Raw genomic sequence first — 22,564 nt, 5'->3', positions numbered from 1 at the left:
ACACTAGCATAAAAGCAGCATAAGTAAGATCATAACAAAGACCACTGTATTTTCTTCTTGCTAGGGTTGCCAGATGGTTGAAACAAAAATATCGAACACCCCCCCTCTGCCCCCAAAAAGGGAAAAAATTCTGTTGAAGAGGAAAAAAAAGGGGGGGAGACCAAAGTTGTTGAGAAAAAAAAAAAAGGACTCCCAAGTAAGCCCCCCCCCAAAAAAAACCAGCAATAAAACAGCATGTTCCCTTTAAGAGTTAGTGCAGGGATAGAAACAGGGTAGCGGTTGAGCACTAAGACCCAGGGGAAAGCATTGCTTCCCCCTAGGTCTTTTGGCCAGCAGCCTTGGGGAACCTAGGTAAGCATGGGGGCAGAGGTCAAGGGGTTAGGGGTGTTGGGAACCATGGAGGGGCTCAGGGGGAGGAGGGGAGGCCGGGCGCTGAGTGTTTGTACGGTTGCCAGGTGCCCGGCATTTTTGCATCCTGGCCAGGGAAAAATTCAGAAAATACCGGACATTTTAGGTGTCCGGTATTCTCTGAATTTTTTTATCTGACAGGAGCCGAAAATACTGGACTGTCCAGGTGAATACCGGACACCTGACAACCCTACTTTTTGCCTGGATGCATGGAGAAACCTGAAAGTTAGGAAGCCCACTTTGTCTTCTTATGTCAGGAACTCACATAGCATGTTATCACAAAAGGCTATGCATGGATGCGGGCATCTTGTAAAGAGAACAGTGAAGCACTTATTTTAAAAGAATAAAAAAGTAATGCAACACAGACAGGTCTAGGGATCATGTCAGTATGAAAGAAGATGCTATCTGTTGAATTCGTCAAATCTACCAGCACATTCTAGCATTGGATACAGTCCCCAGAAGGGGCCTGTTGCTTTTGATCACAGTTAATGCCAGCTAATTAGATTTGAGTAGAACTCTTCTGATTAAGGTGCTACTTTCTGACACAGACTATATCCAGACTGAATCAAGAATAGCATGCAACATGATCTATTCATGGAAAGCAATTATTGATCAATATTGAGGAAAACAACAACATTCATTTACACGTAAGAGATAAATATAAAGTGATGGGAACCACAAAAAGAGAAAAAAGGAACCCCAGATACCTTTCCTGAAGAGGCAATAGGCTTTTTGTATTATTATATGGTGAAGGTCAGTGCTGAGATTAAAAGGCAGTCCTGGGTATCAGGCGACCTTAGTTCTAGTCCTGGTTTTTCCTCCTTCCATTAAAACAAGCTATAGCGCATGTAAAGTAGCCAAATGCCAATAACTTCAGTATTTTACTTTATAAAAAAATGTTTTAGTCAATAATCTGACCTATATACTTCAGTTGGTTTAAAAAGGAAGCTGCTTTTGAGTTACAGGAATAAAGCAGTGTCACCAACAGTGAAGTTCTCTATATTTTATTGCACTGGAACCATGCATATTTTAAGAGTTATTTTATATGCCATTTTTTCCAAACAGTTGATTTTATCTATGAGTCACAAAACTCTGGATGTGCAGACATATTTTGAAAGCAATGACACAATTTCAGGTATACTAGAACTAGCTGCACCATTGCTATTTCTACAGTAGTCTGCTTTCCTCCTCTACATTCTTTATGGAATGTTAGCTAGCCCCCCACAGTCCTCTCTGTTTTACAGCTCCCTCATCTCAGCCACACCCTACCTAGCCAACGAAGACCTGGGTGATAGCATTTCTTGTAAACCACAGGACATCTTTTGATTACCCCATAAATCTGCTTTATACATTGTTTAAGGAAAAATGTGGATTTTTAAGTATATTATTTCTCCTAATGTCATATACTGTTGGCTTTTAAGGTGGAGGAGAGAAATGGGTACTGTAATGATTGTACGTGTCATTTTTCAATTAGCTGGTTTTTACTGTGCATTGCTCTTTTTATGTAAAAGGAATCAGTTTCATCTTTCAGAGGAAAAAATGATATGAATAGTTAAACTAGATACAGCTCTCTCACTTTTTGGTATGATCTGTTTACTAAAAGAGTGGCTTTTGCAGACACTAATAAAACTTTTAGCCTTCTTTGGGTGGTAAAGAAGTGTTCATTGTACCTCGGGGACCAAACAGCTTTTTAATGGTAGTTGGGGCCCACCGCATTATGAAAGTAATCCGGAATGATTTAAAATTTAACAATCGTATTTGAAAAAATAAAGAAAAAATGTTATTCAGCTTCCCCTCACACTCTGCTTCTATTTAGAGCAAACATTCTCACAAAACCAAGGAAAGCCTTAACTTCCAGTAGCCATAATATGTTATTAGCCACCATACTTTTGTGATGACACATTCTGCACTAGCCTCTCAGCTGGTGAGGTCCGTGGAACTGTATTGAGCTACGTCATCTGTGCATCTGATCCTCTGGCTTTTAAGGCCTGTGTCCAAACATTCTTATTTACTTGCTTGCTCTTTGCTACTTGTACCTGAAGCCAATCTGATATCTCCTTCATTACTGCAAAAGAAGAGACGTTTGAAGACAAATTTCCCAGAAGCTAGAGGCCTCCTTTTGCATGCAACTGTGTACATTGTGTGTGCATCTATTGCAACCCCCCATACAAACATGACAGTAGCAAACATAAACAGGTAATTAGACATCTACCCATCTGCACACACAAGGCCTGATCCATCTCCTACTGTCATCACTATGTATCAGCAGCAGTTCTGGGAGTGAATTTGGCAATGATAGGAGAATGAAGCCCATCCTTATCTGATGTGCAAAGCCAAATGTACTAAGTGCACGTGCAACTTCATACACACATTTGCACCTCACATTTTTGCACACTGACCCCAAACTCCCATTTTCAACAGAGTGGCTGCTGAGATCTATACAAACGGTTTTAACTCTGGCTAGTCCACTGGAATTTATAATAAAAATCAATGGGGGTCCTTAATTTTTTTCTCTCTATTTATCTTTACAGCAATAAAAGTAAATGACACGCCTTTACAATAGTTTCTCAATAACAGCAACCAAAAAAATGAATCATATGCAGTGTGTACTTTGCTGATGATCTTCTGTTTAATGGAATTACTCACTGGCCCCCAGTAATCTTTTTAGGGTATTTTTGAACATACCAATTTATGTTGGTGTTTAAAGGGAAGAGAATATGTGTATGGAGTCTAGTCATGCATGCATGAAAATACAATGGGGGTGAAAGTGAAGAACCAATCCCTCTTGATCCATTTTCTCTGGCCCATTTTCATCCTTATGCTAGGATGGAGAAGAGGGAGAAGGTAGCAGGGAATCTGATGCTTTCCTGACCTTTCATGGAATCATAGAACACTAGAACTGGAAGGGTCCTCGAGAGGTCATCGAGTCCAGTCCCCTGCCCTCATGGCAGGACCAAACACCATAGACCATCCCTGACCATCCCTTAGACTGACTGCGTGGACACATATTCAGAACAGCTTCTCTGTTGGCCATCTGGAAGCCTAGTGCCCACAGAGAGGGATCAAGCCCCTTGTTTCTCCCCCACAGTGGCCTGTAGAGTTCCTGCCCTAGGAAATTTGCCCAAGTCCAAATTGCTCAGTTTTCTTGCTTGTAATCACTAACTATTGCAGCTTGTTTTCTATATGGGTGGTGCTTGTCTGCAGGGGTATCTAACTGATATTCCTTGGGGTGGAGATATGCTCTTTTACCACAGCTGTTACCATTCACTTTGGGTATTAAGAGATGTGAACTCAGTTTGATGCCTTCTGTTTCCTGTACACATGCAAGCTCTCCACTTTTAAGCCTGTTTTCCTTTGATGGGGATCTTTAAGTCATATTGGTATTTACCCTTCGTGAGGGTGACACTTCCAGGTTTCCTAATCACCACAAGCTTCTCCCTGGTAAATTTAAGAGAACTAAAAGACTGGATATGGATGGGTCCAGTCTCTCCAGTGGAGAGCTGTACCCCTTACACATGTGATAGCAACCAGTCTCAGAAGCTAATTTGCTAAGCTGGGCCTTTGTAGGATATATCTGCACTGCAACTCAACCGCCTGGTCAGCTGACCCAGGATTTTGGGGCTAGGGCTGCATGACTGTAAAGCTGCCATATAGATGTTTGGGCTCAGGCTGGAGCCTAAAAGACCCAAGAAGGGAAACCCCATCAAGGGGAAAGGCTAGAACCCCATGTGAGGGAAAGAGTTCAGGCAACAGTCTTTGGGACCTGGCAAAGAGAAAGAGCCCATAGCACAGGTTCCAGCCTAACCCCAACATCTACTCTATAATTTTACAGCCCCACAGCCTGATCCCAATGAACCAACCACAGGAGTTTTATAACAGTGTAGAGGTATCCATAATGTCTCTGGAGAAAGATATGGGAGAAGAAGAAAGGGATGTGCTTATACCCAGACTCAGCTTGAAGTGCCTGTGGGCATTCATTGCAGTAATTTATTTTAATTAACCTAAGGCCAGACTCTGGTGGCAATCCTGTGAATGTGAAATCCCTTGCAGGATTAGGGTGTTAAATGGTGCACATGTAACACCAGCATAGCCCAGTAATCTGTGGGCAGAACTGAACCTGGGATTGTTGGATCTTAGGGCATGAGCCTCTACCATGTAAGCTAAACACCAGCTGGCTCTCAGGTAAGGCTATAGGGCAGTCATTATTCTCTCTGTAAGTGGTCTTGGTGCCAACAGATGGGACAGTGAACTATTTTTCCACCATGCCTTTGATGATTGACAGACACAGTTTAGCTGCCCTTGACAGTTGCAGAACAATTTCCCACCTTTCTTTTTTTTTTTCATGAAGAACACTGAGACAAGATTTTTTTATCCCTTGTGTCGCTGTTTTTTCCCCCTTCACCAAACTGAAAACAGGATAGAAAAAAGGTCATATGCAGGAGAACACAATGTTCTTGCTAAAAATGCATAATAAAACTGGGGAAAAGCTTTACGGAAGAACATTTCTCTCTATTAAAGTGGTCTAATGTGTACAGAAGCTCCTATGCTTTCGTGAATGGAATTCTTTGTCAAGGTGTTTTTGGTATCTCACTTATTACATATTGTATCTATCATAAGGTACTGCAGTTCCCAAAATATAAGTGTACAATTTTACTAAGTAGCACAATAAGTAATGTAGTATCCACATTGGAAATAAGAGTGCATATCAGGGCTTGCACGACGAGTAATAAGTATAAGACTCCCTCCTAAAGAAGTGCACGTCTTTTGTAATTAATGTAGATCAGTGTTTCTTAAACTATGTTCCGCGGAACATTGGTGTTCCGTGAACAACTCGCAGGTGTGTCGCGACCTCTTCTTTGTTTTTGTTACTTCTTTGTTTTTGTCTTTTTTTTTTTTTTGGTGTGACAACCATTTTTTTAAGAACATTTCCATAGGTGTTCTGCATAAAACATATTATTATTTGGTGTTCCGTAGTCTCAAAAAGTTTAAGAAACACTGATGTAGATATTTTAGGAATGGGAGAAATACACATCTGTACCTTTTCCACGCCCTTTCCCTCACGTTCTCTTTCCCAGTGTGAGAAATATCCAAGACTGTCAAATGAAGTGTATTTGGATTTTTTTAGTAAACACCTTTTAAGAATTTTACTCTCATTTATATAATCTCCTCCTCAGATTTGACGATAAACAACAGTGCCTTAGAGTAATCCATTTATGTACTATACCACCCTGCCACTGTTTACATTTAGCAGTCATTACTTTACACATGTGACATCAATCTTCATGATATCAGGGTAAACAGTTTGCATAACAAAGTGTTGCACGTTTATTGTCCTGCCAGGAAGAAAAGAAGAAAAACCTTTGTGTACTGCATGCAACCAAGGTAATCTAACTGACTCCACACATTTTACGACACAGGCACAGAATTCTATGAAGCGCAGTCTGCAATATCCTAACACAGCAGTTCTTGCAAATTTTACAGCATGATTAGTTTTGAAAATACATTTTAAAAGAGTCCAACTTTTTCTTTTGGATATTTAAAAATCCTCCTGGTTAAATTAAGGCGAATTTAAAATCCACATAATTAATGTTGGGGAAAAAGATTTCTTTAGCTCTGGTTTGATAATCAGATAATTGTCTAGAAAAGGTCAAGAGAATGGCATAGCTTTCAGAGGCTGAACAAAGGCACTTGCTGTAGTTCACTAAATGTGATTCCTGTGTGACTCCAGTTCTCTTTGCCTCACCTATAACTAATATTCCATGATATGCTTACATTATAGGCTCAACAATTTCAGCAAAGCTGTAATCAAGGAATGACCCTGAGTAAGATACAACGCAGAAAAAAGATGGCGTGCTCATCAAATTCCTAAGCATAAAATAACCTTTGTAATGTAAGAAGGACCATTCATTAAACTTGAACATTATCTTCCATTCTGGATAACTCAATGGAACTAAAAATGAAGATGATACTATTGTACATTGGATCAGATTTTCATGATATTTCATTCATTTTATTTTTCCCCAATATCGACCAATGTCTTAATTCAACGGTTTAATAAAATGCTAGGACTTTTATTGAATGTCAATGACATATAGGGCCCACTTCTTTACTCATGTGAATAGTTTTAATCATAAGAAATCACAGATTTCAGTGCTGCCATTCATGGAAGAAATACCTTCTCCCATACATTAAGGACTGCATGATCAGGCCCTACAAGTATTACTGACTTACAATAAAACACTTCTGCACTGCATATAGGAAACACCCAAATCTAGTCACAGAGGTGGGTTTTACAGCTTTAGGGTAACAATATAATCTGAAAGGAAGAAGACTTAAATAATACCAGCTAGCAGGTGGGTGCTGGGAAACAAAACAGAGGGAACATTTCTCTCTACTTAGATTTCCTGAAAAACATTACTATGACCTAAATGGATAAACATAAATTGTTTTTCTAAAAGAAACAGATGCTATCTTGCAGAGATTTGTTAATTTAATGTGTCAAAGGTCTTAATGCCATAAACAATACTCTTTGCCATCCACTGCAATATTTATCCATCTGGTGATATAGCTAATAAAATTTGATTCTCACAGCACATTCTACAAATAACATTGGACTATTACTGAAGTTATCCAGCGTGTACACAGAGCATGTATTCTGTCACAAATACATCTGTGCCAGTTAATCTGACAAAAAAAATCATAGTTTTCTGGTAGTCTTAGTGGGGCAGATCTTACAGACCTTCTTCATGGCTTGAACATACAAAGTTCTGAGTGTCTCCTAGGAACTATGGAGCATCTTCTGTTCCTACTGAATCAAGGGAGCAACTCATAGGATGGATTTAGCACTTGCAGAATCAAGCACTTTTCTTTGGCAACACTCCCATTAATTGATGTTACTGTGACAGTCATTCCACCAATAATGCGTGTATATGGTCACTGTTTCTCCTATGCACTGTTAGGGTACAGCTACACTGCACACATATTTTGAAATAGATCATTTAAAAACAGTTTATTTCGAAATAGCACATCTTCACTACAGCGAAGCCTCAAAATTAGTCAGAGGCAGGCTCCCCTAATGTGAACACTCTACTTACTTTAGAGCCCCAGGAGGCACTGGGGAGTAATTATTTTGAATGGCCTGGGGAGGAGCTATTTTGAAATAGTAGCAGTGGAGCATCCACACTACTGCTATTCTGAAATAGCTATTTCACAATAGGCATTATTCCTCATTGAATGAGATTTACAGAAGTTGGAATAAACCATCCATTATTTTGAATTTATTTCAAAATAAGGAATTGCTGTGTAGATGCTCGCATTGTTATTTCAGAATAACGGCTGCTGTGTAGACATACCCTTAGAATCAAACTGTGTGGGCTAAAGGGTTGAGCATCTAGCAAGAAGCCAAGCACTTCTGAGTGCTAATCCTGGATCTTTTTCTTCTGAATGGCAATCGTGGAACAGTGAAAGCAACTGTGTGACTGCAAACCTTGGACAAGTTACGTGGTCTCCCCAAGAAGATAATAATATTTACAGCTATCTACTGCCAAGGCTGGTGTGAAGAATAACAACTATCTGTAAAGTACTTGGTAAACTTAAAGAGCGATAGCAACAGTAGGCATTATATAATTACTATGGGCACCATGATAAGAGATATGCACTATGCTAATGAAACACCAAGAGAGTCTTCTTTCTTTTGCATTACTTAGCATGCTGCAGCAATGATTTCTTTATAAAAACAAAACTTCATAACGCTAGAGTCCTAAGGGAAAGCTAAAGTACAGGTTAACTGACCAGGTAGGTATTTCAAAACATAACACGAGTCCCTTTAATTTACACTGAATAACTGCACTATGTACTCCACCCTAACTTTGGTATGATAAACAGAAGTTGTAATGTGAAGATTGCAAGTAGATAAAAGCCCATTGCCAAAGCTCTCTGTTCCCAATAGAGCATTGGGCAGCACATTCGATATTTAACACTTCAAATAAAGTGTTGCTCTTCTTTAAAGGATTCTCAGTATTATTTTTCAGTTGGAAATGTGCAAACTCTTAAATAGGGGAAAATGCTTTTTCTTGTCATACAAAAAAGGCAAAATGACTTACCAAACTCATCACATACGCTTTCATTTTCTATAAGAGTTGGATGATCGAATGTATCCCGACAGTAAAGGATTTGAGGATTCTTGGTGGTTACTGCAATGCCACCAAGGGCTAAAACAAACTGGTCCGTTAGTATGGAAGATGGTTTGTCTTGGACACGCTTTAGCATGGAACGATATCGACAGTACTGTGGATAACTAAGGATTAGCAGATTTGAATCTTCATCATCTTCGCCTGAAATAAAAATATATAAATTATATGTAATATGAATCAAGGAGTAGGGCAACACTCCATCCCCTCAAACTCCTCCCCCTCCTAAAAAAAACAAATAAGGGACATAAGGGAATGTACCAGTCACTTCTGGGGCACAATCTGGCTCCCATTGAAGGAAATGGCAAAAGTTTTACATGGGAGCAGGATTTACATGGGAGCAGGATTCAGCCTTTGCTCTTCAAAGTTCTATGTTTCATACTCAGAGAGAGCCAAACAGTAATACAGACTGATACATTCAGACACATTTATTTCTTACAGACTCAGGTCCAGACTCTGTTACTCACAATGAGTCTGACTTTACACCCGTAGAGCAAAGCAATACTTTATGTGAGAGTGGCAAAATCTACCTTTAGCTATTCTGAAAATGATCTTGCACTTCATTACATTTGTTGTAAATGCTTTAATAGACATATTTCATGACCATTCACCCTAAATTCTTACTATGAGTTGAACCTCTCTATTCTGGAACCCTTAGGATCTGACGGGCACTGAGCCAGTGAAGTTGCCAAATAACTGAAGGTCAATATTGTAGAGAGTGTGTCTCTTTATATTTTTATTTCTCTAAGGTGAATAAACCAAACAATGCTTGCACTGCCACTTAATAATGTATGACTATACAGATACACCCATATTAGCCTATGCCAGGCCAAGGTTTGTCTTCATAACAAAGTATTTATTAGCGTTGTTACACAATTTTACTATATTGGCATGAAAACCATGCTTAAGCTTAGCAGCATTACCAACACTTCCACTGCTTGCTGACCTCTTAGAAGACATTTTGGGGTAATTAGAGCCAAACAACAGCACAGAACACTGAGAGCCAAGACTAGTGGCTGAAAACAAATTTTACAGGACAGCAGGAAACTTAGCCACACCTATGGTAAGCAGACATCCAGCTAACTAAAATCATGAAGAACCACGAATGTTGCCAAATCAGAGAGTACCGGACTAGAGAGGGTCAATCTGATAGTGTTATTGAATTAGCCTTTACACCATTTACAGTCTTTTTGAGGACAGTTATAATTGATCACTTCTTGCACCCTCCTTTGAAATAGCTACTACTGGCCACTGTCATTGACAAGATACTGAACTAGACAGACCACTGGTCTGATCGAGGCTGGGAATGCCTTTGATCCTAAGCAATCCCACCAAATGGAAATAACTCTCATGAACTGTAAAGGCAGTTGCTCAAAAATATATGTACAATACAATGTAGTCAAATGAACGTCTGCATAGTGTCTTAATTGCAGAACCAAAATGGAAAACATCCAGAACTGAGCATTTTCCATTCTGTTATGCCTTAAACAAAATTAAGCATCAAGGTAGCTGATTTTGAAATATCACAATAACATTTAATTAACCAGTAACTAGTGGAAAATGTAAAAATAAATTACATGTAAAGCAACAGAAGGCATTTGCTATAATCTTTTCAGGTCACAACGCGGCTGTATTTCTATTCTTGTTCATTTAGGTCGTCGTGTTGGTTAGCTGGATCTATCTTTCTCTGCATATCTATTGAGATGAGCTATAGTTTGTACTTTACTTTTTCTACTGCTTCATTGCTGAGTTAACCTAGCCACTCTTCCGGTCATTGACCTTATAATTAAATATTTAATCACAATACCAAGGCCTACATAATCTTTCTTTTTTTAAGTAAAAAGTCTACTTCAAATGTTGGAAAGAACAATAGTTCCCCTGAAATCAAAGGTAAAACTCCCACTGATAGGATTGTATTTTTCATGTCTGCAAGTAATGCTAATTTTGATTGAGATTCTAAAGCATAAAAACAGAGCTTTTTAAAAGGTATGAAATATGCGATCGAGTATTTATATGGAAAAAAATAAATACTGCCATACTTTTGACTGTCTCCAAAACTCTACTGTCATGGATGAAAGCAGTATTTGAAAAATCAATATTAAATGTTAAGCTAAAAGTACTACAGGTTGGACCTCTCTGGTCTGGCCCCCTTGGAGCCTGACTTATCCCAAATGAGGGAGTTTGGTGGACCAAGGGAGATCAGTTCCATCCCTCTGCTGATGGACTGCTGGGGCTTCCGGGTCTCTGCTGGGTACACTAGTATTGCCACAGCCGTGGGGTAACTGGGGCTGCCGGGGCTGCCAGAGTTGCCACTGCTCCCACTGTCCTGGGGCTGTGGGGCAGTGGGACTCTGCTGCCCAGGCTGCTAGGCTCTTAGGGCTTTCTGGTCCAGGAGCTATTTGGTCCTGCAACATCCATGGTCCAGCCCAATGCAGGGCCAGAGAGTCCTTGACAGGAGAGATTCAATCTGTATTTTTTCAAAACAGTTCTTGAAAACAATCACTTTTTAAAGTACCAAGCCTCTCCCTCTTCCCCCAAGTTAACAGAGGAAATCAAAACCATTCCTATGTCTACAAACTTGGGTAATACCTTTTGGTACACAGCACCTGAATGACTCATCTAAGAAAAGTAGACTTTTACCGTTTGGTTAGTCAGGATGTGAGCATGATCTTTTCATTTATCCTGTGAGCCTATGCAACATAACTGTGACAATAGCACTTTGATGTATGTGCAGTCTTGCTTCATTACTAATGTAACACTGACAGACCCAGGCCCTTGGCAGACAGGATGGAACCTGGGACCTTTGGAGCTAAAAGCATAAGCTTCTACTTCATGAGCTAAAAGCCCTTAACTAAGGCTGTATAGCCCACTCACCAATCTCTCTCAGTAAACTCAGGCTACTTCTACACTTCTACAGAGATCGACGCTCTTGAGATTGATTCACTGGTAGTTGATTTAGCAGGTCTAGTGAAGACCTGCCTAATTGACTAGAGACAGTTCTCTGGTAGACCCTGTTACTCTACCCTGGATGAGAAGAGTAAGGGAAGCCGATGGGAGAATTTCTGCCATCGACTCCCCCCTCCCACTCCCGATGGTGCAGACCCCGTGGCAACTTAACTTTAAGTACATTGACTAAAGCTATGTTATTCACGTAGCTAGAGTTGTGTACCTTAAGATGACTTTCTGCTGTAGTGTAGATGTAGCCTCCATGCCTCCAGGTTAGACTCACAGAATCACAGAACACTAGAACTGGAAGAGACCTTGAGAGGTCATTGAGTCCAGTCCACTGCCCTCACAGCAGGACCCTATACCATCTAGACCATCCCTGATTGATATCTAATCTGCTTTTAAATATCTCCAGAGATGGAGATTCTACAACTTCCCTAGGCAAGTTATTCCAGTGTTTAACCACCCTGACTGTTAGGAAGTTTTTCCTAATGTTCAACCTAAACCTCCCTTTCTGAAGTTTAAGCCCATTGCTTCTTGTCCTATCCTCAGAGGCCAAGGAGAACAGTTTTTCTCCTCCTCCTTGTGACATCCTTTTAGATACCTGAAAACCGCTATCATGTCCCCTCTTAATCTTCTCCTTTCCAAACTAAACAAGCCCAATTCTTTCAGTCTTCCTTCATATGTCATGTTCTCTAGACCTTTAATCATTCTTGTTGCTCTTCTCTGGATCTTCTCCCATTTCTCCACATCTTTCTTGAAATGTGGTGCCCAGAACTGGACACAATACTCGAGTTGAGGCCTAATCAGCACAGAGGAGAGAGGAAGAATGACTTCTCAAGTCTTGCTCACAACACTCCTGTTAATGCATCCTAGAATCATGTTTGCTTTTTTTGCAACAGCATCACACTGTTGACTCATATTTAACATGTGGTCCACTTTGACTCCTAGATCCCATTCTGTCGTACTCCTTCCTAGACAGTCACTTCCCATTCTGTACATGTGAAAGTACTTTGTATTTGTCCTTATTAAACTTCACCCTATTTACCTCAGGCCATTTCTCCAGTTTGTCCAGATCATTTTGAATTTTTATCCTATCATCCAAAGCACTTGCAACCCTCCCAGCGTGGTATCATCTGCACACTTAATATCTATGACAATATCTAAATTGTTACACTAAGAACCCCTCTATCTGGATCAGGAGCCAGAGTTTTCAAGAGACAGCAAGCGCATGATTTGTCCTTGAGGTAGTATGAAGGTTTAATGTAAGCCTGCTAGTTATTGCTACTCTGTGTCTTCATAGAAATATTAGTAAATTGAATCTGTGGATCAGACAGCACTTTTTTTAATGCCAGGATGTGGTCAGCCTTTGTAACAAGGTATATATAAATATGCCTCCCATAAGTCTTTGTAGCAAACCATTTGTTTCCACTAAAATGTATGATGTCACTACACAGAATTCAGTATGCTATTCTGGGCTTGATGAATGACATTTTAACACAAGCTGATACCATCAATTAGAGCCATTTAAAGAGCTGTTATTCTACATATTTGTTACTTTCGCTTTTTTTCTTACACAATTCATTAGAACATAAGCAAATTTGGATGGAAAGCTAACCATGCAATAACTGTCTCTAAGAAATTGTTTGTAATGCATTTCCCCCTTCTCTATTCACAACTGGTTCAACTGATAAATCTAAGAATGAATAAAGAATGGATAAACTGCACATTTCTTTAGCAAAAGACAGTGTTACCAGAACAAAGATTTGCTTTCAACCACACCCACAGGAGAAAAGAAAACCAAAGTAGATGTAACCCTAACAAAATTCAGCCCAGAGGAAAAAAGTTTTCTTCTAACATAATCTAGTACATGTAATCTGATTACAGTTTTCTATATTGCTGTGCTTTCGATAAAATAATCAGAATGATATTTAAACAATGATAATCACTCTTAAAATACAGAAAAATAATTTTATTTTAAAATATTTCATTAAGATCTTATTGAACAGAACATGTTAAATTAGTGAAGCTAATTTTAGTTTCAAAAATGAGTATTGTACATAATAAAAGATTATACCTACAGTATGTAGCTTGTAAAACTCCACTGAAATTACTCTAATCCTATGTTTATATCATAATTATATATTTAATAACCTCTTTCAATGTCAAGTTTTCATTTATTTATATATTTCAAGTTCAAAATAGATTTCTGTGGAGAAATGGTAATCACCATGTGAGGTTCAACCCATGCTTTGCAAACATTAATACTAATTATATATGTATAACTTTAATCCATGTATTTTCTTTGAAGCGGCGGGGCAGTTTTGGCATGGTCTAGCCGTCATGTTGAATTGCATGTCGTTCAAGCTGTCTTTGTAAGAACTGCAGGAAATACCAAACACAATGAATCTATGCGGGGTTGACTTTTTAATATGTTATGCAGGACAACACACACATACACACACACATGCACACACAAACCTTCCCTTCCATGAATTCCTGACAAGATCTTTCTGATCAAAAATTACACATAGAAAGAAAAGAGATATACAGAAACTTGCTTTTTGTTTGCTTCTTTCAAAAACATCAGACTATAGTGGTTATTGCTAACCACCATAATCTACTTCTAACATCAGTGAGCTTTTTTCTTTCTTTAGAAAGACCTTCACACTAGGATTTTATAGAGCTTGATGGAAAAAGTATGCATGTTCCTTCCTGCACCTAATTGCCTCAACTACAAAATCTGCCAACTATTTTGCCCTTTAGTTCTTTTAATCATATTAGTGTGAATGCATTTTCATGCCAACAGAAACAAACATTTAAAGATTTTTGCTTAAAAGATTCCAAATATGTATTAGGCCTATGTTAGAAATACAAATTCTCCATTTCCTCCCAGAGTAGATGTAGTTATTTTTCAAAAGAAATAATGAATTTGCTCTTCTCGTAGGACTAAATGTCTAGTTTCAGCCCAATTTAAGCAAAATAATGTCAATATGCACTGCTCTCACAATGATTTATGCTACCTTCTGTTACTTTATTATATTAGACATTCCTTTCGCTAAGCTTTATACTTTCACTGTGCTCCTAGCAACCAAGCAAAGGCTGAGCACCAACTTTATGTACCTGGCACAATTCCAGATTCCACTGTTATTGATAATTATATTGAAGTTTCAGTTTAATTGCTACTCTGTTGTGACACAGAATATTTTTCATAATAAGGCATTTCTCATATTCTATCCATTCATTTTTGATATTACTGAAAATGAATTTTTATTCCAGAAAACATAAGCAGAACAATGATACAGATAAGAGTACATACATCTGTTACTATCATTACCAACACTGTAATGTGAAGCAAAAAAAAAAAAAATGTGAATATAATTTCTCGGAAGGTAATTTTCCTTTCAGTCTAAGTGCTCTTAGTCATCTTACAGTTACTCAATGATTTCCTGTTCTAATTACAAGACATTATACAGAAAGACATTTGTAAAAGGGAAATGTGCTAGTGCATACGACTCAATAGCTTGAATTGGCTGGTAGTATTTAAAATTCCAAACTTGTGCATCAACTTTATCAGTTCTCTGTTTCAGCATTGTGCAATGCAGCCAACCACAAATCTAAATATCTCCCCCAAGGCTGCTAAGTTAGCAGAAATGTATACATCAAAGAGGAAAATACACTTGCAGTTAAGCTGCTGAAAAAAAGATCAGTTATTTTTTTTCTCACCAAAGCTGTTAAATTGGAGGCAAGCCAAGGCAAGGAGTGGAAAACATTAAAAAGTAAAAAGCTTGATTAAAATGAGATAGAGATATTCAGTCCTAAATCTAAATGAATATGCCATGAATTATTTAATAAAAACATACTGTGACGTAAATTGCACAACAGTATTGTAGTGTTGTGGTTATTTTGAGAAATGGTTTGTACTGTAAGTCAGCTGGTAAAGCCCCACCCTTAATGATTTTGTAATTCTCTATACAGCAATCAACTAAAGCAGTCACGAAATTGCCAAGAAGGAAAACAGACAGAGCTAGGCAGCGTTTGTAATAAAAAGATAATGTACTTTTAACATAACAGAACTAAAAGATTAGTTTTATTAACTAAAAAACTACTAAAAGGTCCCAGGCTTGCCGTTTGTTTTGATAAATGTTAACTCAGACCTTCATAAGATAAGCAATGAAAGTATTAGAAGAACTAAATAAAGCAGGGTGATGGATTGGTGTATGGGCTGCAGATTGAACAAGGCAGGCAGTGATTTTGAAAGCACAATGAAAATAAAGAAAGATGTGAGTTTTTGACCATCAAACTTTTTTTCTGAATCAACTGCAAAGGAAACTAGGAAGAACACTAACCCAGCTGCTTGCTTTCACTGCAGATTGTTACCAAGAAGGCCTCATGGATGACATGCACATTCCAATTTATTTACCATTTTCTGCATGTCTTGTTTTAGTGAGATTGCCAAAAAGAAGCAGAATCATCATAATGGATGAAAAATTACGAAATTTTTAATGACAAAGATTGGACGGTGCTAGCCATGTAAGGTGACTGGGACTAGAACTTCCAACAGGAGTTGGGTGCAACTCAGATGTCTTTCAAAATCCTAACCTGCACCCTCATGGCCCTGCAGAAAGACTGAGGTCACCAGCTATCACCTCAGCCAGCAACACCTAGGGCACCTAGCTTTGCAAAGCAGATGTACCCAATCGCCTGATTCTCTTTTCTGGCATTGTTAGTGGGTGACAGTGTAGCCAGCCTGGATCCATGTCAAGGGGATGGCCCAAATTTGTACAGGAAGAGACCATTTTACCCACACCTGCCATCCAAGATGATAAAGCTTTACTCAGGAGTGCTAATGAACCACAGAGCTGCCAGCCTTGAAAGAAGAACACTCTCTTCCTATCTTTCCTCCAAACATTTTAGGTAGGACTGTCTGCATCATGAAATAACATCTGTGAAACCAATATACATATGTATGAGAAATGGAGATGTGAGAGTGCTTCAGTGAAAAGCAATCACCATAAAGGATGTAAAGACAAACATGTGCTGTGAACATGAACATTCCAATAAAATCAGAGAGCTGTAACACAGCTGTCCAACAGGCACAAACAAACCATATACGTAATTATGAAAAATAATAGACCTATGAGATGGGAGGGTCAAGAAAAACCCCACACCTGGGATGCAGAGTTCCAAACAGAGTCAACAGGCGATAAGGACCATCACTCCTCACCAGCCACTTTTACCACCATCCAGTCACAATTTCCTTGTCTATTGCCAGGGGTGGGCAATTGATGCAGTTTCAGGGTCAAGAACACGCTACATCTCTGATTAGTCCAGTGGGGAATAGGCCATTTCTCCTAGACAAACAGCTCTTGAAGGTGAGTTCTTGTTGGCTGGGTTGTGACAATTAATCAGCATACATTGTGGTCCCTTCTGCTAGTCAGGAGGTGAATGGGTCCAATAGGAACCATTTCTCTTTGTCCCAAGAAACAGCTCTGGCTTCAACTTCATCACAAGTGGAGTGTTGACACTACCAAGCCCATTATTTTGAAATAATGGGCTGGTTATTTTGAAATAATAACTCCTGCTTTTCACAAGAAATAACACTTATTCAGAAATAGCGGTAGTGTGGACGCTCCACTGCTGCAATATGGAAATAACTACTCCCCAGAGTCATTCAACGTAATTACTCCCCAAGGCTTCCTGGGGCTCTAAGTTGAGGTAGCACATCACATTAAGGGAGCTACCTGAGGTGTGGACACGCTATTTCAAAATAGTTATTTCAGGAGTTATTATTTCCAAATAAGTTATTTCAAAATAATCTCCTAGTGCAAACATGCCCTAAGGGCTTCAATCATCTGTGATATGTGGGTGGAGCATCTTGTACATTCTGCAGAGTACCAGTGATGACCCCGAAGAGAAAGGAGAACAATGTTAAGAGTTCATTTAATTTTCCCTGTCTTCATTTGTTCTTGTAAAACTATTTAATATGACATGGCTAGGTAATTAATTACAACATTTTAAAAAATATTAATGTTTGAATGATCATATTTAGTTCATGAAGAAACGCAAATAAAATAATTAGATAACCTTGCTAGATAAACCTGTTGGTCTTTGTTGTGAGGGTTAAAGAAATATGGGCAAATTATCCACACAACAGGAATATTGCTTTGTTAACAGGACCTTTAGGAAGCAAATCCACACATGTCTCTGTTTTATGCTACGCCCCTCTGAATACTAATGCAATCAAGAACAAAGGCAAAATGTTATAGTATATGGAATAACGTAATTATTAATCCATTTACTAGATAGTGGCTACACTGACAAGTTGTCCATTACAATAATTTCCCATGGATATTTAGCCATCCTATTTTGGTTTTTTAGTTGATATCTTCAAATAGAAAAGATATAAGACCAATATACATAAAGAAATACATACAAAATCTTTCTCTGTGTGTCAAATGTTTCCCCCCACCCTCTAAAGAGAACAGAGTTTTATGTCATTCCACAACCCTTCTGTTTTCTGTAAGAACATCACCAGTTCAGAGAGTTCCTAAAATTAGTTTAGCATCTGAAAGAAAGAAAATACAAATCTACTAAAGACTGAAACTATTATTCAATTCCATGGTAATGCACTCATATAAAACCCCCAGAACTAATATGTACTTAAAGCCTGAGGCTGAAGTACATTATTTTACAGCTAGTGATTTGGATCTGATCAGTTCCAGTCCTACTTAACTGAGTCAAAATGGAGCATGTTGATCCAACGACTGGCAGTGGATCCACTTAATCAAATCTTTCATAATATTTATCTTGTTAAATCATTTTGAATTCAAATAATAAATTCAATTTTTGAAGAAGATGAAGGAGATTTAATATTGAAAAAAAAAGAGAGCTTTATCTATACAGGTTACCAGCCAGGCAATCTCATCCTTTTTTATACTATGAACTAATATTCAGCTAATCAAAACAGCAGCTCTTAAGCTCTCCTCCTCCCCCCAGATCTTTTGTATATCTTGGGAAGCAGGTTATGAGGTACTTTAGGATTTGAAGAGGACTGCCTGACAAACATAATAACATTCAGCTCTTATATAACACTTTTCATTCATAGCCCTCAGAATCCTTTACATAGATGAGTAAATATTATTATCCCCATTATAGAGATAGAGACACTGAGATAGAGAAGGCTTAACTAACTTATCCGAGGTCACAAATTCTAGTCAATGGCAGAGCCAGTAACAGAATTAGGGAAGAGAACCTGGTCAATGGACATATTGCCATTGACATTAATGGGGCCAAGATTTTCTCCCTGATTTTTCTCAATTCATAGTCCAATGCACTATCCACCAATCAGGTGTCATGCTTCCAAGAAAGACCAGAGAAATTCACAAAATTCATCTTAGACATCATCAAACAACTCTACAAGGCTGTTCTTGCCTATTCCAGAGACAAACTAGGCTGAGAAAATGAGAGCTGGTTTAAGACTCTCTTAGGTCAACCAATTACCTCCCTTACAGCTCACAAATCACACACTGAGGGCCACCATTTTCTTTCTTAAGGAAAAAAAAGTCTGATCTGAAAATTGTTTTCAGTGTCCCATGAAATCTCAGCCTTACTTTACAGAATTATATTTTGCTTCTTATTGGTGTTCTTCACTCTGGGCTGGAACATATTGTCTTCCTTCTCTTGTCTGATATTTTTCAGACCCTTGTTTTCATTTCCTAGTTAGTGATAGGTAATTGTGGTACCACAGGAGCTGGGGGTGCAGAAAATGTAGCTATTACAAAGGGTACAACATGTTCAGAAATGGACTCTGATAGGCTCTCCTATCTCCCCCTCCCCAAGAGATTAGAGTGGTATGACCCAACCCAAACAAAAGTGAAACTAAAAGTGTGTTCTCTATTTTTAAAGGTACAGGACCAGTGTTGAGACTGGGTCAGCTCAAATCTCCAAGATCTCGGATCATCAGGGATCTGATCAGGAAATCACACACTGTGATGCAAAAGGCTTTGCTATCTGTCTTATTGAACCTCTAAATATGATGTAGATGGGGGAAAGGCTTAGTGAAAATAGACCCTTTAACACACAGAATGTTCTGCGTAATGTGGAACATTCCAGTTATATGAACATCAGCTTTGAAACAAATGTTTATCCTGGTTGTCTTGGTTACTGATAGAAGATTCAATTCTGCTGATAATGAAAATAATTAAAAAAGGGACTAAAATATAATTTCGGAATATGATGAGATCAAGAAGAAGTATCTAGTGACATCAAATAAGCTGACTGTAATCTAAATAGGCTGCAATATAAATGTTTTTATTTTTCTGTCTTTCCTTTTAAACAATCTAATGTCCTAAGATGGCAGCTGCTTCAGGTTTAGCAAACAGTAAATATCCCTTTTAATAATGAAGGGAAAATCATATATTTTGCTTTAACTGAATTCAGACACCATTTCATTTTTTCCTGCCATGGGATCTGCACAGTGAACAGCCAGATAATAAGTGTTATCATTCACACAGACATAACTGAACCAGCACTTTGCAGTTAAATGCAATTCACAAAGTGCAGTGTAACTGTACCATTAACAGCAGTTGCTGAGCACATGCCCTGATTCTGCAAACACTTAAACAGGTGAGTAACTTTACTTATGTTAATATTCCATTGACTTCAATGAACTACTCGTGTTAAAGTTACGCACATGTTTAATTTTTTTCAAGACTGGAGCCATATATTGTATTTTATCCTTAATACAGGCAGTCCCCGGGTCACGTACAAGATAGGGACTGTAGGTTTGTTCTTAAGTTGAATCTGTATGTAAGTCGGAACTGGCGTCCAGATTCAGCCGCTGCTGAAACTGACCGCCAGTTCTGACTTACATACAGATTCAACTTAAGAACCCCAAGTCCCCAAGTCAGCTGCTGCTGAAACTGATCAGCGGCTGAATCCAGAAAGCCCCGGGCAGAGCAACTATGCCTCGGGCTTCCTGTAGTCAGCGCTGGTCAGTTTCAGCAGCGGCTGACTTGGGGACGCCTGGGGTAGAACAGCTGGGGTGCTGCTGGGTTGCTCCATGAATCAAATCATGTGCGTAACTTCCCATGACAAAACAACTTTAATTTGAGGCTATAACTCAATGACATGATGCTTAGCAGCAGGATTTTGGGGGGGAAATGGAAAACCTAATGTTTTCACACCATCTTTCTGTCTCAGGGGGTATGTCTACACAGCAGCGTAATTTCTGAATAACTAACGTTATTCCAAAATAATAAAATGTGTATCTACACTGCAAGCCTTTATTTGGAAATACTGTCGAGCTGGAGGACTTCTTACTCTGACTCCTGCAACCCTCATTTCAAGATTATTCGACTTCAGCTATGCAATTGATGTAGCTGAAGTTGCATTACTTAATTTGACTTTAGCCCTGCTGTGTAGAGGTACCCTCAGTGTCTAGGCATTTTGAGCCTCTCCAGCTCTGTGATGTGCTCTTTACTGTTTGGTAGCCTTTTTAGGCTACCAACCTCAAGCTGAGGAGGGGGCACAAATATATCTTGTTCTGATGCCAAAAATCAAAGCATTTCTACAGAACCTCCAAAGCTATTGATTTGATCAGTAATAAGAAATTTCTGCGACATCCACGGGTACCTTGCCTTTGGTGTCTGACCAGAAGAAACTGAGAAGATGAAGCCCAACTATCAGTCCCACCAAATTCCTCTTAAAGGTCCTAAACTTTGGTTAAATAGGTTATGTTGCCCTTATTCTGGCAGCTTTGAAATAGATACACACACACACACACACACACACACACACACACACGTTCATGCACCATTAGTTAAAAGGGACTGTTATCACTGTCTTTTCCTATAAGGCAGAATGAAGTGCTTTCACTTTCCACTACCCCCAAAAGTATGAATCAAAAGTCTTCTCTCTGTTTTTCATGCAAGAGCCCTTTCACAATCATTCTGAAAATTCAGTAGAACTTTGGCCCCCTTGAAATAGCAAGTACAGTAGCTGCCACTCCCACAAAATATGTGATATGGAGTGGAGGGTGGAAACAGTCCCATGGTTTAAATAGTTAAGCTTCGCTCTTGACATTTATGCCCTCTTTGAAACCCTTAATGAAATTACAACTCTGTTAATTCTTGCAGGGTATAATTTATTCAGTATACATAAAAATTGCCTTTTACACGAATTACAATTTACAACACACAGGCAATATCTGGCGCTGTATAAAAATAATGAGCTCACTACAGTGATTTCTCTGACACATGGAGAAGTGAGAATAATTACATTTTACCGAGTGTCTCATTACATTGATTTATATAAGATTTTCAAAGCTGCAAAAATATCATTTTCAATTTCATTTGTTTCTAGCAATTCTCTATGAAGGGGGTTAGTAAAGCCTTCAGAAAACTTCATCAATATGGACCAATATTGTACCTTTCTCATGCAGACATGTGACAGAGAGATAATAGGGTCTAGTAACACCACAGTCAGGCGTTTCTTTTCTATTTAATGTTTCCTTGTGTGCCAAACATACTGTAACAGACAAGTGTTAGAGAGACATGCAGGGAGGACTATGAATAGAGAGCCTTAAAAGAGATCCTTAATAGAGACGCAGTATGCTTAATCTTCAACAACATTCAGTAGCAATTTATTTGCAGCCATTTTCTCTGTTAACCTTTCACACTAGAACAGGTAAGATAGAGCACAAGACAATTTGTCAACTGCCAGATATGAACAAAAGAACCAATTTTAAGAAGCTCCACTATTCTTTATATTTGTTTTGCAACATTTTAATAACTTTTTGGAAGTCAATCAAAGGAAAGGAAAAAAAATCAAGCCAGGAAGCAAAAACCCCGTTCAAAATATTTTACAGATAATCTCATGTTTTTCTTTTCAGCATAATTACACATTTGTGCTCTGAGAGCCTACAGTGAAAAATGCATTTAATGCTGGGAACATGTGATTGTTTTAAAAATAAGAATAATTGAACATTTCCACTTGTGAATTATTTTCTTTGGTCTTTT

At 38.6% G+C, this 22,564-nt stretch overlaps 1 protein-coding gene across 3 annotated transcripts in view; it reads right to left on the bottom strand.

Annotated features, from left to right (window-relative positions):
- ARID5B (AT-rich interaction domain 5B) overlaps positions 1 to 22,564 on the bottom strand; it is a 168,903-nt gene that overhangs the window by 87,799 nt on the left and 58,540 nt on the right. For 2 of the 3 annotated variants that reach the window (XM_006129784.4, XM_075934883.2), the window contains one exon: positions 8,511 to 8,741. In XM_006129784.4, the coding sequence (XP_006129846.3) occupies positions 8,511 to 8,741 (231 nt within the window). Of the gene's footprint in view, positions 1 to 8,510; positions 8,742 to 19,156; positions 19,767 to 22,564 lie in introns of those variants that run through there. The other variant, XM_075934884.2, reaches the window with a different exon arrangement.

Source organism: Pelodiscus sinensis, chromosome 8, assembly GCF_052426305.1.
Source record: "Pelodiscus sinensis isolate ZL-2025 chromosome 8, ASM5242630v1, whole genome shotgun sequence".
NCBI lineage: Eukaryota > Metazoa > Chordata > Testudines > Trionychidae > Pelodiscus > Pelodiscus sinensis.
Note: the sequence above shows the minus strand (reverse complement) of the source record. Positions and strands in the feature narration are given on the sequence as shown.